Here is a 15,309-nt window from a genome sequence, read left to right as displayed (position 1 = left end):
CCAGTGTTTCCTCGAGCAACGCCTCGCCATCTGCTCACATCCACACGGATGATCATTGCATAAACAGGACGGATGTACAGAGACGATCGACAACGCAAGGAAGAGAACACAGGGTAAGCTTATTGAATTTAATTCAAGTAAAATCATTCATTTCATAGTATATCAACATATCAAATATTTCACAACATATAATTAAATCAATCCTTAACTCAAATCAATTCCTGATACTAGACTGACCGTCCGGACTGTATGAATCTGTGTAGCTACAGGCGTCCTTGCACCCGAGTGGTGTAGTAACTATATTACACTCGACAGCTGCCACTCGAGGTTAGTCCGTTTCTTACGTCGCCCATGTTAACTTATGGACTAAGGACCTCCTGCCATTCCCACACATGAATTACTCTCCTCTACGTGAAGATGAGTATCACGGAATATCAGGATGGACCAAGCCAGCATTAGCATGCCCACAGTCATACTTTACAAAATTCCATATTCAACCATGAGTCGTTCCTCCCTGGAACGCTCGTCCAAAATTCACAACCATAGTTCACCTCATATAATGTTCATCATTTTTTTTAATCTTTCACTTTTATTTTCATTTTTGTCTTTTTGTCTTTCAGTCCAAGTACATAAAATCACTACCTCTTTATAACGAGAACTAATGTGAGGAACGAGACCGAAGAACTTGCCCCTTTCCAAGGTAAAGTAATACCGGCTTCAAGATAAATGGACGACCTATATTACAAGGCGGCTCGACACGGTCAGTCGACCCAGATGGACGACCTACATTAAGAAGGGTGGTCGACACAGATGGATGATCTGTATTGACAATGGTACTCGACACTGTCGGTCGACACAGATGGATGATCTGTATTAACAATGGTACTTGATACTGTCGGTCGACACAGATAGATGATCTATATTAACAATGATACTCGACACTGTCGGTCGACACAGATGGATGATCCGTATTGACAAGGGTAATTGATACTATCGGTCGACACAGATGGACGACCTCTATTACAAGGCGACTCGACATTGTCGGTCGACACAGATGGATGATCTGTATTAACAAGGGTAATTGATACTATCGGTCGACACAGATGGACGACCTCTATTACAAGGCGACTCGACATTGTCGGTCGACACAGATGGATGATCTATATTAACAATGGTACTCGACACTATTCATTATGAGCTCTAAGTAGAAGACCGACACTACACATACTCAACCAGAACTCTTCCCAAATGAAAGAGTTCAACTATTTCAAAGGAGTTACTGAAAGTACCGATCGGTCAAAGACCGTTTCGATATCGAACATTCGTTATCATAGAATTTCATACTTAAATTCAACTTACGGTAAACACATTTTTCAGTATAAACTTTCATACATTAATTTACTCATAACATAGCATAATCCATATTTTTCGTACATTATCTCATCATCAAAATCATATAGTAAAGTCTGATATCATAGATCATACTCAATAAAATTCATAGAACAGGCATCCGACACAGTGTAACTCACAGAATAGTCATGCATCACAGTATACCTCAAGAATTAAATTTAATAAGCTTCCCTTACCTTGGATCAGAAGTGAACGTCCTAACTCAAGGTGTTTGGTTCGTCCTCTAACAGTCTTCTACTCACACAGGATCACTTAATTCTTCCAACCCGATCTAACCATAAAACCAAGAAATACTAAGAACTCAACCCTTCATGCAACCAGGATTTGGCTTTGCATGAGACAGAAAACGTTCGACGAAGAAGAGAGACTTACCAGTATCAGAACGTTGAGGTGATCGGTTCAAAACGAAGCTCACGACACCAGGAATGGTTCTACGGTTTCTGAAACGTGAACGGAGAAGAGAAAGAAGAAGTTTCAGTAGAGAGAGGGTAGAGGTTTCTAGAGAGAAGGTGAAGAATATGAAAAGTTAGAATCTGAGGAAGAAGAAGAGTGCATGCAAAGAGTGATGCGGACTTCAGAAAATTCATTTTTTGTTTAAAAACCAACGTCCGTTCTCTTGCTGCCACTTGTCTTCCACTACTGATTTGGGAACATTCCATCACGACACCTGGCAGGAAGGCAGTGAGTCTGGAAGTGCGTTTTAAATGCACGGCAGAAGGGTTTTTAGGGAAATTAATGAGGATGAGACAGGGATTAATGGCGCTCGTTTTTCTAGGGTCTTACATATTACAGTATACTTATTTTTATATTTTATTGATTTCTTTTCATGCATTCAATTTTTTTTATTTTTTAATTAAATTTATTATTCAAAATTTCTACATATAAATGTTTTATCATCAAATAGTATTTCATAGTTTAAAATTATTTTCACTTAATATTATCACTTCAACAGATTAAAAATGTAATTTTATTATTTAAATAATTAATTATTCATACACATTAAAAAATTTAAACTATTTTTTTATTTCACAAAAAAATTACTTTATTAATTACCAATGTAACAATGTAACAAATTGTAATTAACAATGTAACATAATAATTTTTCTTCTTTTTGCCTAATTTATTAAAATTTTATAGCATTTCTGAATAAATATTCATTAGTATTTTATTACATAAAACCAAACGAAAGTTAAAATTTCTTTATTTAAAAAGTTTTATTCTATTATTTATATAAATAAAAGTTTTATTCTATTATTTATATTTGTTTAATTAAGTACATTAGAAACTCAAAAGTAAAATCACATTAGACATTTTTTTAATTTTAATTTTGATTCTTTATTTCTTCAAAGAATGAACCGGGAACAATGAACCCAAAGGTTAAAATAGTGCCTTCGTCTAAATGGTGTTGAAATTTGTACTCGGAATCCGATAGAGAAAGGATTGGGATTTTGGACAAAGGCCAAAAAACAACGGACAAACCCCGTTGCCAGTTATTAAATCGACGCTTGAAAATAAAGTCTGCACCTCCTTCATCTTCAATAATTTTGTACGGTGATAATTCTCCCAAATTTGAATCACTTGAACAGCCAAACTTGTTGATAAACAATTTATAAGCAGAAGAAAATAGTTTCAAAAGAACAAGATTTTTATAAAATATATTTTAATTATTTAAATAATTTATTATAGCAATTTTTAATTTTATTTTAAATTTATTTCACCAATATTATAAATAACAAAAGGATAACTGTGAAATTTATTTGATAGAACAACTCTTGGTATTTAATTGAAGGCCATCTATTCATAGACTACAAGATGACAAATGTGAGGTTCATTATTTCATCTTACCCTTATCTTTAAAGTGAAAACTCGTTTTCATTTTTATCTATATATTTAACATACAGGCAATTTTGAACATATCTCATCTCTGTTAATGAGTATACACGTATTCATCTTTTAACATTTCAAATATTAATTACATTATTAAAAAAAATTAAAGATTGATTATTTACCATGAGGGGAGCAATATCTCCATACAGGCAATATTCTGAAATTCATCTTACAAGTTGAACTCAAGGGAAAATTTGTGCCCTTCACCTCCACGAATCCAATAAAAAAAATCTCCTTCAAAGGTCCAGAAGCATCAGTCGACGATTTGGCAAATCTTGAAGAAAAATGACTAACTATATAAGTGCTAAAAAAAATCAAAGGAACAGATATATAGACAAGAGAGCCAAGGTTCAAGAACATAAAAAACAAAAAGATTAGAAGACAAATGAGTAAAACAATAAATTGGACTTATATAGGAGGTAAAAAATGAAGGGAGAAAATAAAATGAAAGGTATCTATTTTAAAGTAATTAATAATTTGGGTTAAAACAGAAGAATATATAATAAATTCTGCTTTTATTGTATTTTCTGGTTTTATACATGTTAAATGAGTGAAGGAATCTAAGTGGTAAAAGTTGTATTGAATATAATGCCTATAAATCTAATATGATTTTATAGTTAAGATATAAATTGGCCACTATTAGTGTGAAAATATGGCTGAAATGAAAAAGGACACTAATATAGTCAAATAACCACAACTAAAAAATTATGCTTGTTAATTGAAACATTGTGGTAATTTTAAAATAAAAGCCAACTTTTCTACAGCAGTTCCGTCTCAACTGTAGCTAAAAGCTCTAAGTTATAGAAACAACAATAGTTTCAGACTTAAATAGTCGTGCAAAATGTTTGAGTTGACAAACAACAACGGTTCCTATGTAACCATCATCAAATCTCAATACACTCATTCTTATTATCTTTTTCGCTTTTGTGCGCTACATGCATTCTTCACTCTCGCCTTTTCTTTTCTTTTGTCATTGTGGTTCAGTCATAGCATTGCCTTGTAAAATTCAAGAAAAATCTAGAAGGGTGGCATTAGCATGTACAATATTAATTAAAATAATAAAATATAAGTTATATAAAAGTAAAGTGTAATATAGTTTGTCAAAGCTTGGTAGCATTTATATTGTTATGATGATACGATGATTTAATTGTAATTCAGATGACTTTTTGGTAATAATGATGTTTTGATGAGTATAATTAGTTGTGTTTTTTGATCCTTGTATGATTTTGTGTTGGATTAGTACTTTTGTGAATGCTACTGTTATCTAGTTGGTGGTTTTATTTTTGGTTGAAATATTGAGGAGGAATGGGTTAGTAGAGTAATAGGTCATTTTTCTTATATAAAAGGGAAATTTGATAGGTGAATTTTAGAAATAATGGTCTAAGGGAGAAATGGTAAATTATGACATGTTGTATGGTCCTTTAAAACTTGTTTGGCTTGTGAGTTAGTAGATATGTGATCTAAAATAGGGTGGTAGCCAATTAGTTGTCTTAAATGCACTAGTACAAAAAGAAGAAAAAACACCGGTTCTTTTTGTTTATAGGCATTGGTTTTGCAACCGAGGCATATACGACCGAGGTAAAAAAAGTAGGTTATATGCCTCGGTCACGGACCGAAATAAAACAAGATAGGATTATGCCTCGGTTTTTCGAGAACCGAGGCAGTAACGTGTTCTTTTTTCAGATTTTAGAACTCGCCACCGTCAATCAGTGAGATTCAATTTTTGAGGTTGAATCTGAATGTAAGTGTCAACACTCAATTTTGTCCGGGTTGTAAAAGATTGTTTTTATTGGTTATTTATTATTTTCCTTTTATTTTACCTTTTTGTTTTATTCTATTTTTATGTATTTAGACCTTTGCTTTTAATTCAATTTCTATTTTATTTCTTATCTTCAATTTGTTTTAATAGAGTTAATTAATCAAAATAATTAAAAATTGAAAAATAAAATTAAAATTAAAAATAATTAAAAAATAAAATAAAATTGAAATAAAAAATAAAAAATAGAAAACGTGGGAAGTGGCGTATGGGAGGCGTGTCTGGGGTGAGGGAGACCAGGTGGTTAGAAAAGAATATTTTCCAAGATTTTGGGGAGAGGATTTTGTTGGATAAGGGATAGAAAAAAGGAGAAAGAGGACACACGGGGGGAACCTTCATCTGGGATCATCATCCAGATTCATCATTGGCACCGGCACCGGCAGAGAAAGAGAAGGGCGAGAGGAGGTCACCGGATATACAGCTAGCAATAGCAGCAGCCATAACAATAGGTAAGTCGTTTGTTCACCTGTGCATCCAGATTCATCATGTATGCTTACTGCTTAAACTCCATTCACCCCTATCTCGCCAGCCCATACACCATTATCACAGAATCATCTATCCCACTCATGCTCATATGCACACTACACACTCATCGTTTCCAATACCGAATAGATAGGAATCAATCAACATTAAACCAATCAATAAACGATAAAATTAGAGGAAGCAGAGAGGGAAAAGTGGGGTTGCGGGGTCATTTGGCATTCGAGAAAATCCTCGAATGGGGAAGGAGAAGAGTGGCGCCGGTGGCACCAGTGAGGTTAATGGCGCGATGGCGTTGAGTCCCGGTGGCCTGGGGCTGTTGAGAAGGAATCCGGTGGCCGTGGAGGTGACCGAGGAGGTAGACGAGGATAGGCACGGGGAGCCTTATCATGGCAGTGGTCGTGGTCGTCGTGGAGGTTTTAGTAATGGTGAAGTTGATGATAATGGGTGTTGATGACGCGAAGGGATCGGAGATGAACGCGGAGGAAGACCCTCCCTGAGAATCGCTGTTTTCGGAAAGAGAAAGGCGGAGACGGTGGCGTCGTGGCTGGTGGTGGTTCTGGTGGCGCGAGTTGTCGCCGGCGAGGCCGAGGCGTGTTCTGGTTGAGGCGACGGTGGCCGGTTATGGCAGAGGCGGCGGTGAGCTTATGGACAGAGCAAGAGACCTTGGGTCTCTAGAGAAGGCGTGAGCCGGGGAGTGGAGAATGAGGATGAACCTCCTGAACCCCTAAGAAATTCTAGGTTAGAAACCATTCGACTGGGCCAGGCCCAGAATTGAACACACGTCCGGGAACCTTGGGCCTTTTTTGGAACGCTCGTTATTTAGCCTCTTATTCAAACGTCCGTTCGGCCATTTTTTGGACGGACCGTTTGATAGCCATCTCCGCAACGAGCGTTCGTCATAGGCTTCCCTGTCTAAACGTCCGTTCGTCATTTCAATAACGAGCGTTCGTCATTAAGCTTCCTTATGAACGTCCGTTCGTCATTTCAATAACGAGCGTTCGTCATTAAGCTTCCTTATGAATGTCCGTTCGTCATGTTAATGACGAGCGTTCGTCGTTAAGCTTCCATTTATGAACGTTCGTTCGTCATTTCAACAACAAGCGTTCGTCATAGGCTTCCCTGTCTAAACGTCCGTTCGTCATTTCAATAACGAGCGTTCGTCATTAAGCTTCCATTTATGAACGTCCGTTCGTCATTTCAATAACGAGCGTTCGTCCTTAAGTATCCTGACTAAACGTCCGTTCGTCATCTCCCCAACGAACGCTCGTCACTTAGCTTCAATTTCTCAACGTCCGTTCGTCATCTCTTCAACGAGCGTTCGTCATTCAGCCTTCGTTCCCAACGTCCGTGCGTTATCTCTCTCGACGAACGCTCGTCATTCAGTTCACATTTCTAAACGTCCGTCCGATATATCCCCCAACGAACGCTCGTTATTCTGAATACTGTCCCCAACGTCCGTTCAGCCATTTCCATTTCTTTTGTTTATTTTTTTTTTTTATTTTTTTTTCTCTCTTATCTTATTTTGTTCTATCTATTTATTTTAGACATCTACTTATCCTAAAATATATATTTAATAATACAATATTCATAGTTTAAATAAAAGAATTTACAAGATTATTTTTAAAAGTTTAAGCACACGTGTGACCGTTCGCGTCGTCCTTGTGCTAAAAACCTCTTCTTCTTTCTTATAAAAATTATTACAAAAATATTTAAAGGTTTAAGCGCACGTGTGACCGCTCGCGTCGTCCTTGTGCTAAAAACCTTTTTCTTCTTCCTTAAGTAAATTTACAAAAAAATACGTTTTGAAGGTTAAGTACACGTGTGACCGCTCGCGTCGTCCTTGTGCTAAAAACCTCTTCTTCTTTCTTATAAAAATTATTACAAAAATATTTAAAGGTTTAAGCGCATGTGTGACCGCTCGCGTCGTCCTTGTGCTAAAAACCTTTTTCTTCTTTTCTTAAATAAAATTTCAAAAATACGTTTAAAGGTTGAACACTCGTGTGATCGCCCGCATCGTCCTAGTGTTCAATACTTTTCCTTCCTATTTACTTAATATTAAACGAGGGTATGAGTGCTCGTGCGATCGTCCGCATCAGCCTAGCACTCAATACTCTCAAGTCTTCCTAAATAAGTAGATAACAGTATGAGTGCTCGTGTGATCGTCCGCATCGTCCTAGTGCTTAATATCGTTAGTTCTCTTTTAAAAAATAATTAAACATATTTAAATACCATTCTAAAGGTATGAGTACTCGTGTGACCGTTCGCGTCGGCCTAGTACTCATTACCTTCTTTTTCTCGAAAATGTCAAAAAAAAAAAACAAATATATAAAATCTTCAAAAGCTAAAAACATCAACACTTTCAAACAAACAAACAGTCTTTTAGCTAGAACTACGTAACCCTGATTTCTCATTTTGAATGAGAATACGTAGGAGCAAGGTCAATCCTTGTCGGGCCCAAAAAACTAAAAAAATATATTTTGTTTATTTAGAATTTTATTTTAGGGGATAGTTAAACATTTTTGAAAACCACATCATACTCGTGCATTTAGTTAAAGGTACTGCCTTAGAGCAGGCGTTGTAGGGTGCTAACACCTTCCCTACGCGTAACCGACTCCCGAACCCAGAATATGGTTTTCGAGGACCGCGTCTTATCATTTTATGGTTTTTCCGTAGTTTTCCAGAATAAACTATGGTGGCGACTCCAAATCTCTTTTCGAAACCCGTTTCTTTTTTGGATCGTTGTCCCGTCGCGATTCCGGTTGCGACAGTAAGAAAACTCAAAAAATTATCAGCAGGAAGACAAGACCCTCACCACTGTCACCACCGACACCAGTTTCCTTTGCTCGTCGCCGATCCGCACCGGGGTCTAGTGGTTCAAGCCTCGTTCCTCGATCTGCACCGTGGTCCAGTGGTTCAAGCCCTCTACTCGTCGTCGATCCGCACCAGGGTCTAGTGGTTCAAGACCCGTTCCTCGATCCGCACCAGGGTCTAGTAGTTCAAGCCCTCTATTCGCCACCAATCCGCACCGAGGTCCAGTGGTTCAAGCCCCATTCCTTGATCCGCACAAGGGTTCAGTGGTTCAAGCCCTGCTTTTCGCGACCACTACGGTGCTTTCAGCCCCACCTCGGGCCTCCCCGCACTCGATTGTGGGCTCCATGGCTCCCCAATGGATGAAGCTGGTGACGAGAGGCTACGATGGTGGCGACGAGAAAGAAAAAGAGCATGGAGAACATAAAGAAAAAGAGGAGTGCAAAGAGGAGAAGAAGAACAAGTAGTTGAGTGAAAATCAGGCATGGAGGCGACGATGGTGGACGCAACTCGCGGAGGCGACAATGGTGGTGGCAGCTTGCGGCGACGACGATGGTGGAGGCAGCTCGCGACAGCGACAATGGTGATAGTGAAGAACCAAGGAGGAAGAAGCTTATATATTTTAAACGAGAAAGAAGAAGAAGTAGAAGCTCAGCCTTGCAAGAAGAAATGAGTGCACAAAAAGTGAAAGAAAAGCAGAAGCGCGTAGGGGCTGAAATATTTTAAACAATGCTACCTCGGTTGCCTTAAAAACCCGAAGTAGTAGCACAATATATGCCTCGGTCAGTAGAGAAACCGCAGCCGAACAAGCTTTTGACACCGAGCTTAGAAAAATCGAAGTCGTAGCTTTTAAAAAATATGTCTTAGTTCTGCTGGAAACCGAAGTAATATCAACTTTTGTAAAAGTTGTCAGCGAGTTTTAGTGAGTTGCAGGATGAGTGTTAGTGTCACGAGGCTTTATGCCTCGGTCCTTCGTTAAACTGAGGTAGTATTACCTTAGGTTAGGCACTAGTTCTAAGCACAGCTGAGGTGGTAGGCCATTTATGTTTCGGTTCTACATGCAACCGAGGCCTATAATGTTATCTTATTTACCAATATGTCACCGCGTTGTTATAAACAACAGATTGGTATAAAATGAGACATATTGTGCGAGTTTAAAAGCAATAAGTGTACTAGTGATGGTTTTAAATGAATTTTAGATGTTTTGAGCAGTGAATTTTTAAAGTATATATACTTAGATAGGTCAATTGTAGCTTAGAATACCATATGGAAGCGGTAGAAGTGTATAAGATAGGACATGTAACGTTGAAAGGGTGCAAATTCTACAGAATTTAACTCCCTGGTCCAGGTTTTTAGGGTGTTTTAACAGTGTTGTTGGTATAAATGTAGAAAAATATAATTTTATTATTTGAATATTACATTATATATTCATATGCAATAAAAAAAGGTAAACATTTTTTTTATTTCACAAAAAATTACTTTTGTAATTACCAATGTAACAATGTAACATAATTGTTTTTCTTCTTTTTTTCCTACTTTATTAAACTTTTATAGTATTTCTGAATAAATATTCATTAGTATTGTATTACATAAAACAAAACGAAAGTTAATACTTCTTTATTTTAAAAGTTTTATGCTATTATTTATATTTTTAATTACATATATTAAAAACTCAAAAATAAAATCATATTAGTAAATTTCTATTATTTATTTTAGTTTTCATTCTTTATTCCTTCAAACTTCTCATTTTATTGTTTAAAAAAAAAACTGAGACAGAAAAACAGGCAACAACAGTAATGTAGATCCAGTTTTGGCCGTAATCATTAAATACGTATTGGTATATAATGTTAAGATGTTTATGTATTTAATTTATTTGAAAATAAGTTTAATTAAGAAAAAAACATTCGAAAAAAGTGATTATCTAAATAAAGAAAAAGCAGTATAGATAAGATATAAACTTTAGTTACTATTATTATTATTCATGATGGTTTAAAAAAAAAAGCATTCAATTGATTTAAAATATTAAAATTTTGTTTATATTACTTAATTAATATAGTCACGTAGACTTCAAAACTGTTTAGAGTAATTTTATCTTATTTAGTTAATTAATAATATATATATTATTAAAATGAAGAACCTATTTTTTTCAAGGGTCTCGAATCTTATTAAGTTCAGCCTTGCGAAGATTTATTACAACGACAGCCAAATAAGCATTTATTTAGCGCATAGATTACGTTAGTCACTGAGTTGGAGAAGCTAGTCATGACTTTTTAGCAGCAGTGATGGTTCATGCAGAGAAATTGCAGATGATGCGGGCGAAAGTCTCTGAAACCGAACCCATAAGGCTGCGTCCGCTTTCTGGGTGATCACCAAATGCCTGTTTCCAGCAGCATCAAACTGAATCCCAAGATAGCCACATGAACTATCATCGAGAGGACAGAACAAGATGTTATAGCCCCCAATGTCAACAGGAACACTCTTAATCTTAAACCAACCGCTTACTGTGTTGTCGTATCCAGTAAGTTTAACAGGGAGTTCCTCTTCCTCACCCTTCACAGGAGTCCACAGAGACGGGATGGGAACACACGGAGGCACAAAAGTGAACCCCAAGGTCAAAATAGTGCCTTCACCTATAAAAAGGATTCTTAATGGGGATGAAATGTGTATAGGGAAGCCGCTAGAGAAAGGATTGGGATTTTGGACAACCGACAAAGGACAAGTTTCGTTTCCGGTTGCTGCAAATTCTACCCCACCCCCGTTGCCAGTTATTATAACTGGACTTATATAGTATACACCACCATTTTGAATAGGATTACCGTCAGTGTCCACCACCACATCAGCGCTGGCTGAAGGAAGGTCCGAGGTGAAGGCACAAAGTAGAAACAGAGAGAGGAAGGTCGTAAACTTCATTTTTTGGGAGGCTCTACAAGGCTTATCTTCCGTTTGTGTGGACGAATCATATAAGAAACATGTATTTATAGACGCGCGAGTACAGAGGCAGAGACCCTAAAGATATTTCATAGTTTGAGTGAACAAATTTTCTTTTATTTATTTTATATGGTTCAACTTTTTTCAGAGATCATGAGCAAAATAAGTTAAACGTGGATTGTAAGGAGTTTAAGGAGACTGTTTGGAGTTTCAGAAGCTTTCTCTTAAATCGACATTTGAAAATAAAGTCACAATTTTTTAATTTTATTTTAATTGTCCTTTAAATTTAACTCACCAATTAGAAATAACAAGCTGTGAAATTTATTTGATCGAACAACTCTTGGTATTTAATTAAAGACATCTATTCATAGACTACAAGATGACAGCGACGCATGTTAAATGTCAGGTTCATTACTTCATCCTTACCCTTATCTTTAAATTGAAAACTCTTTTCACGTGTTAATGAGTATACACGTATTCATTTTTTAATATTTCAAATACTAATTAAATTATTTAAAAAAATAAAAATTCAAATAAAATATTGATTATTTACCATGAGGAGCAATACCTCCATACAGGGGATATTCTGAAATTCATCTTTCAAGTTGAATTCAAGGGAAAATTTGTGCCCTTCACCTCGACGAATCAAATAAAAAAATATCTTCAAAGGACAAGAAGCAGCAGTCGAGGATTTGACAAATCTTGAAGAAATGGTGTTTGCTTGTATCATAGTTGGTTGAGACAGATACATTGTTTGGTTTGAACAGTGATTAATATACTTAGTATAATATTTATTAAATTGTGAAACTTGAATTAACACGTGAGATGTTATGTTCCAAAGTTTTTGTTATTGAATGTTGTTGCTTTGAAATCAAAGTTGATTTTGCTTGAGTTTTTTTATTTGAACAATTTGCTTGCTTGTTACAAATAATCAAAGTCATTTGTTCTTATCCTTTATAAGTCAAAATCAAAATTTTAATCCAAAAATTTTAAAATAAAATTGCTTTATCCTTTGAACATTGAGCCTAATGTGAAAAATACCCTTGAAATCTTTGCCTTGAGTTGAGTAGATATACATGTGTGGTATAGGACAATGGTTTAAGTCTGGTGTTGTTGGGTTGTTAAAAGTAAAAAAGAGCATTGAACAACTTAAATAAAGAAAAAGAAAAGTAAAAGAAGAGAAAGGTAAGCTCAATGCATAAAAGTTGAGATTAAGTTAAGAAGTGGTTTTTCAAGTGAAAAGTAGAAAGAGAGATTAATGTTAAATTATGAAATAAATTGTTCACTCTCTTAACTCAAGGAACTTTGTTGTCCAAAAAAACCAGTTTTCTTCTTAGCCCAACCATAATACAAGCCTTAAAAATTTCTTGCGATGATAACTTGCTTGTTATTGTGTTTGATGTGTTTAAATAAAAGGCAAAGTTGAACGTGTGACATTGTGATGGTAGAGTGAAACAAACACCTCAATATACACCTTTGAGCTTGAGTGAAACACTTTCTTTGGTGAGGAATGATTCTATGCACTATAGGATAATATTTTGCTTGCTTGTGCATTTGTTGTGTATTCTGTGTTATGTGAGCACCATAGTTTAAGTTTGATTGACTAAGACTTCATTATATCTTGACTGATCTTTCTATGATGGGCAGACATGTGTGATTTACTTGTCGTAGAAGAGAATGTTTTTGGTATGCTAGACCATTGTAGCATGACTATGTTGTTTGGGTTGAGTAACATTTTGCTTGAAGACAAGCAAAGTTTCAAGTTTGGGGTTGTGATAACGGTTGAATTTACCGTTATTTGTGATGCTAAAAGAAGGCTAAAAGAAGACTTAAGAAGGCTGAAGAAGGCCCGTAGGGCGCCTGGTTGCCCTTTTCTGGGGCCTTGGGCGCTGATTGTCATGCAGTCACGCCTGGTTGCCCTCTTTAGGGGCCCTCAGTGTCAGAAGTCTTGTAAGGGCGCCTGGTTGCCCCGATTTGGGGCACTGAGCGCCACTCACCTTGTAAGCATGGTTGGGCACCCTCTCTAAGGGCATTGAGCGCCAGTTAGCTACACCGTAGGATGCCTGGTTGCCCTTAGTTAGGGCGTTGAGCGTCAGCGACGTTGGCCCATTATCCAATCTTGATCTATTTAAAGGCTTCTACACACTAGGGTTCACATCTTTGGACGGTTGAAGCAATGAAACACTATTTTCGACCCTTTGGAAGGAGATTGGGCATGCGGGAGCTTTCCTTCTCACTTTCTTGGATTTCCATTCATTCATTCTTCGATTGTAAGCTAAGGTTCTCCATGACCATGGAGAACTAAACTCATTTGTTGTTGGGGATGATGTAACTTCTAAACTTTCATGTATTTGAATATGATTTAAACATTTTATGCTTCTTTCATTGAATGTTAGTGATTTTCTCTTATTTTTAATGCTTGTTATCTTTTGGCCATTCATGACTTGATGTTTGATTTATTTGAGAATTGGAAAATATGTTATGAATCATGATCTAGAGGATTTCATCTAAAGAGAATATTGCCTAGGGATAAGGATAAGACATTTGGTTGTTTAAGCTTCTTTTTCTTAATGCGGAATTGATTATTAAGGATTCAAAGAATTGAGGTCTAATAATTAAGATTAGGCTTTTTACGCCAAGGGATCGGGTTCTAAGTAATTTCGTAAGTGATATTAACATTCCAATGAAGAAGATGAATTCTAATATGCATGAAAGTGAAGTAGGTGAAATCTAATCCTAACAACATCATCATCTCATATTATCAACTTTATTCATTCAATCTTGTGTCAAGCCTCAATTGATCAATTTGCATTCATATTTACTTTTGTTGCATTTGCATTTAAACACCACCAAAATAGTTTTTAAGTCTTAATTAATTAAGGTATTATACAATTGCTAAGTAACAGAAGTCTCTTGGGAAACGATACTTGGTCTTACCATTTTATATTACTTGATATGATTTGGTACACTCGTCAATGAGTTAACAAACGGTTTGTAGGGGTATTGGTTCCTTTCTTTCTTGACCGTTCGGGTTGGTGTGATGAGATGGTTGTCCATTACGACTTGCATCATTTTCATTCTCGCGGTTGTGATCCCGATAGGCTGTCGACACAGAGTGCTAGGCAGACTACTCATTGTCGCAATCTCCTCCTTGTGTTTTCACTGCATCTCCAATTGCGCGCGTGCCTGAACCTGCGTCTATGCTTGCATATTAGTTCTCCCGTGCTCTGTTGCTCCTCCATGTTTCTCGTGGTCACCATTGGGTTTCTTCTCCTCCTCTCAGCCTTATAATAGGCGTCAAAATTTTTCTGTATGGATATCTGCGAGGTTGAGAGTAGTACCTTTCTGAGGTAATCTTCTTGCGTTCCAATGTCTGAGTCGCCTACTCCGCTCTCTTGCACTCATGACCGGGAGGAGGGGGAGGTACCTACAAAAGACACTCCGACGCTCAAGTTAGGCGTAGTTTAATAAATTGTTTATCACAATTGAGTATTTGGGATCTAGTCCAATGTACATGGCTGCCTTGACCTTATATTTATAAGTCATCTTATGGATCCTAAACTAGCATAGATCCAATAAAATAAAAACAAACTTACTTTTAGATTCGGTTACTTACTCATAAACGACTTATCTAATATCTTTAATAAGAGATCTTTGATTATTTTATCGTCTGTTGAACTATTAGCTCAATAACTTAAACGTTGACCTATTTATAGCGGATAGACCGAACGATCATGATTGTTAACGGTTAAGTCTATATTAATACATTCCTTTCATTTTATTTTCTCCCATCATTTTTTTACCTCGTATAATATAAGTTCAATTTATTGTTTTACTCATTTGCCTTCTAATCTTTTTATTTTTTATGTTCTTGAACCCTGGTTCTCTTGTCTACATCTGTTCCTTTGATTTTCTTTATCACTTATATTGTCAGTCATTTCTTCAAGATTTGCCAAATCGTCGGCTGCTGCTTCTGG

The 15,309-nt window shown here is 36.4% G+C and overlaps 1 protein-coding gene across 1 annotated transcript; it reads right to left on the bottom strand.

Annotated features, from left to right (window-relative positions):
* Positions 1-10,590: 10,590 nt before the first annotated feature.
* Positions 10,591-11,369, bottom strand: LOC124831198 (kunitz-type trypsin inhibitor KTI1-like). Its single transcript, XM_047305112.2, has one exon. It carries the CDS (start codon positions 11,312-11,314, stop codon positions 10,661-10,663), a length of 654 nt encoding a protein of 217 aa, XP_047161068.2. The 5' UTR covers positions 11,315-11,369; the 3' UTR covers positions 10,591-10,660.
* Between the last annotated feature and the right edge of the window lie 3,940 nt (positions 11,370-15,309).

Source organism: Vigna umbellata, chromosome 4 (genome assembly GCF_029865625.1).
Source record: "Vigna umbellata cultivar VRB3 chromosome 4, Vumbellata_1.0, whole genome shotgun sequence".
Lineage (NCBI taxonomy): Eukaryota > Viridiplantae > Streptophyta > Magnoliopsida > Fabales > Fabaceae > Vigna > Vigna umbellata.
Note: the sequence above shows the minus strand (reverse complement) of the source record. Positions and strands in the feature narration are given on the sequence as shown.

What these genes read in the sequence shown, in the direction of transcription:
- LOC124831198 (XM_047305112.2), bottom strand. Translation starts at nt 11,314, where the DNA reads ATGAAGTTTACGACCTTCCTCTCTCTGTTTCTACTTTGTGCCTTCACC.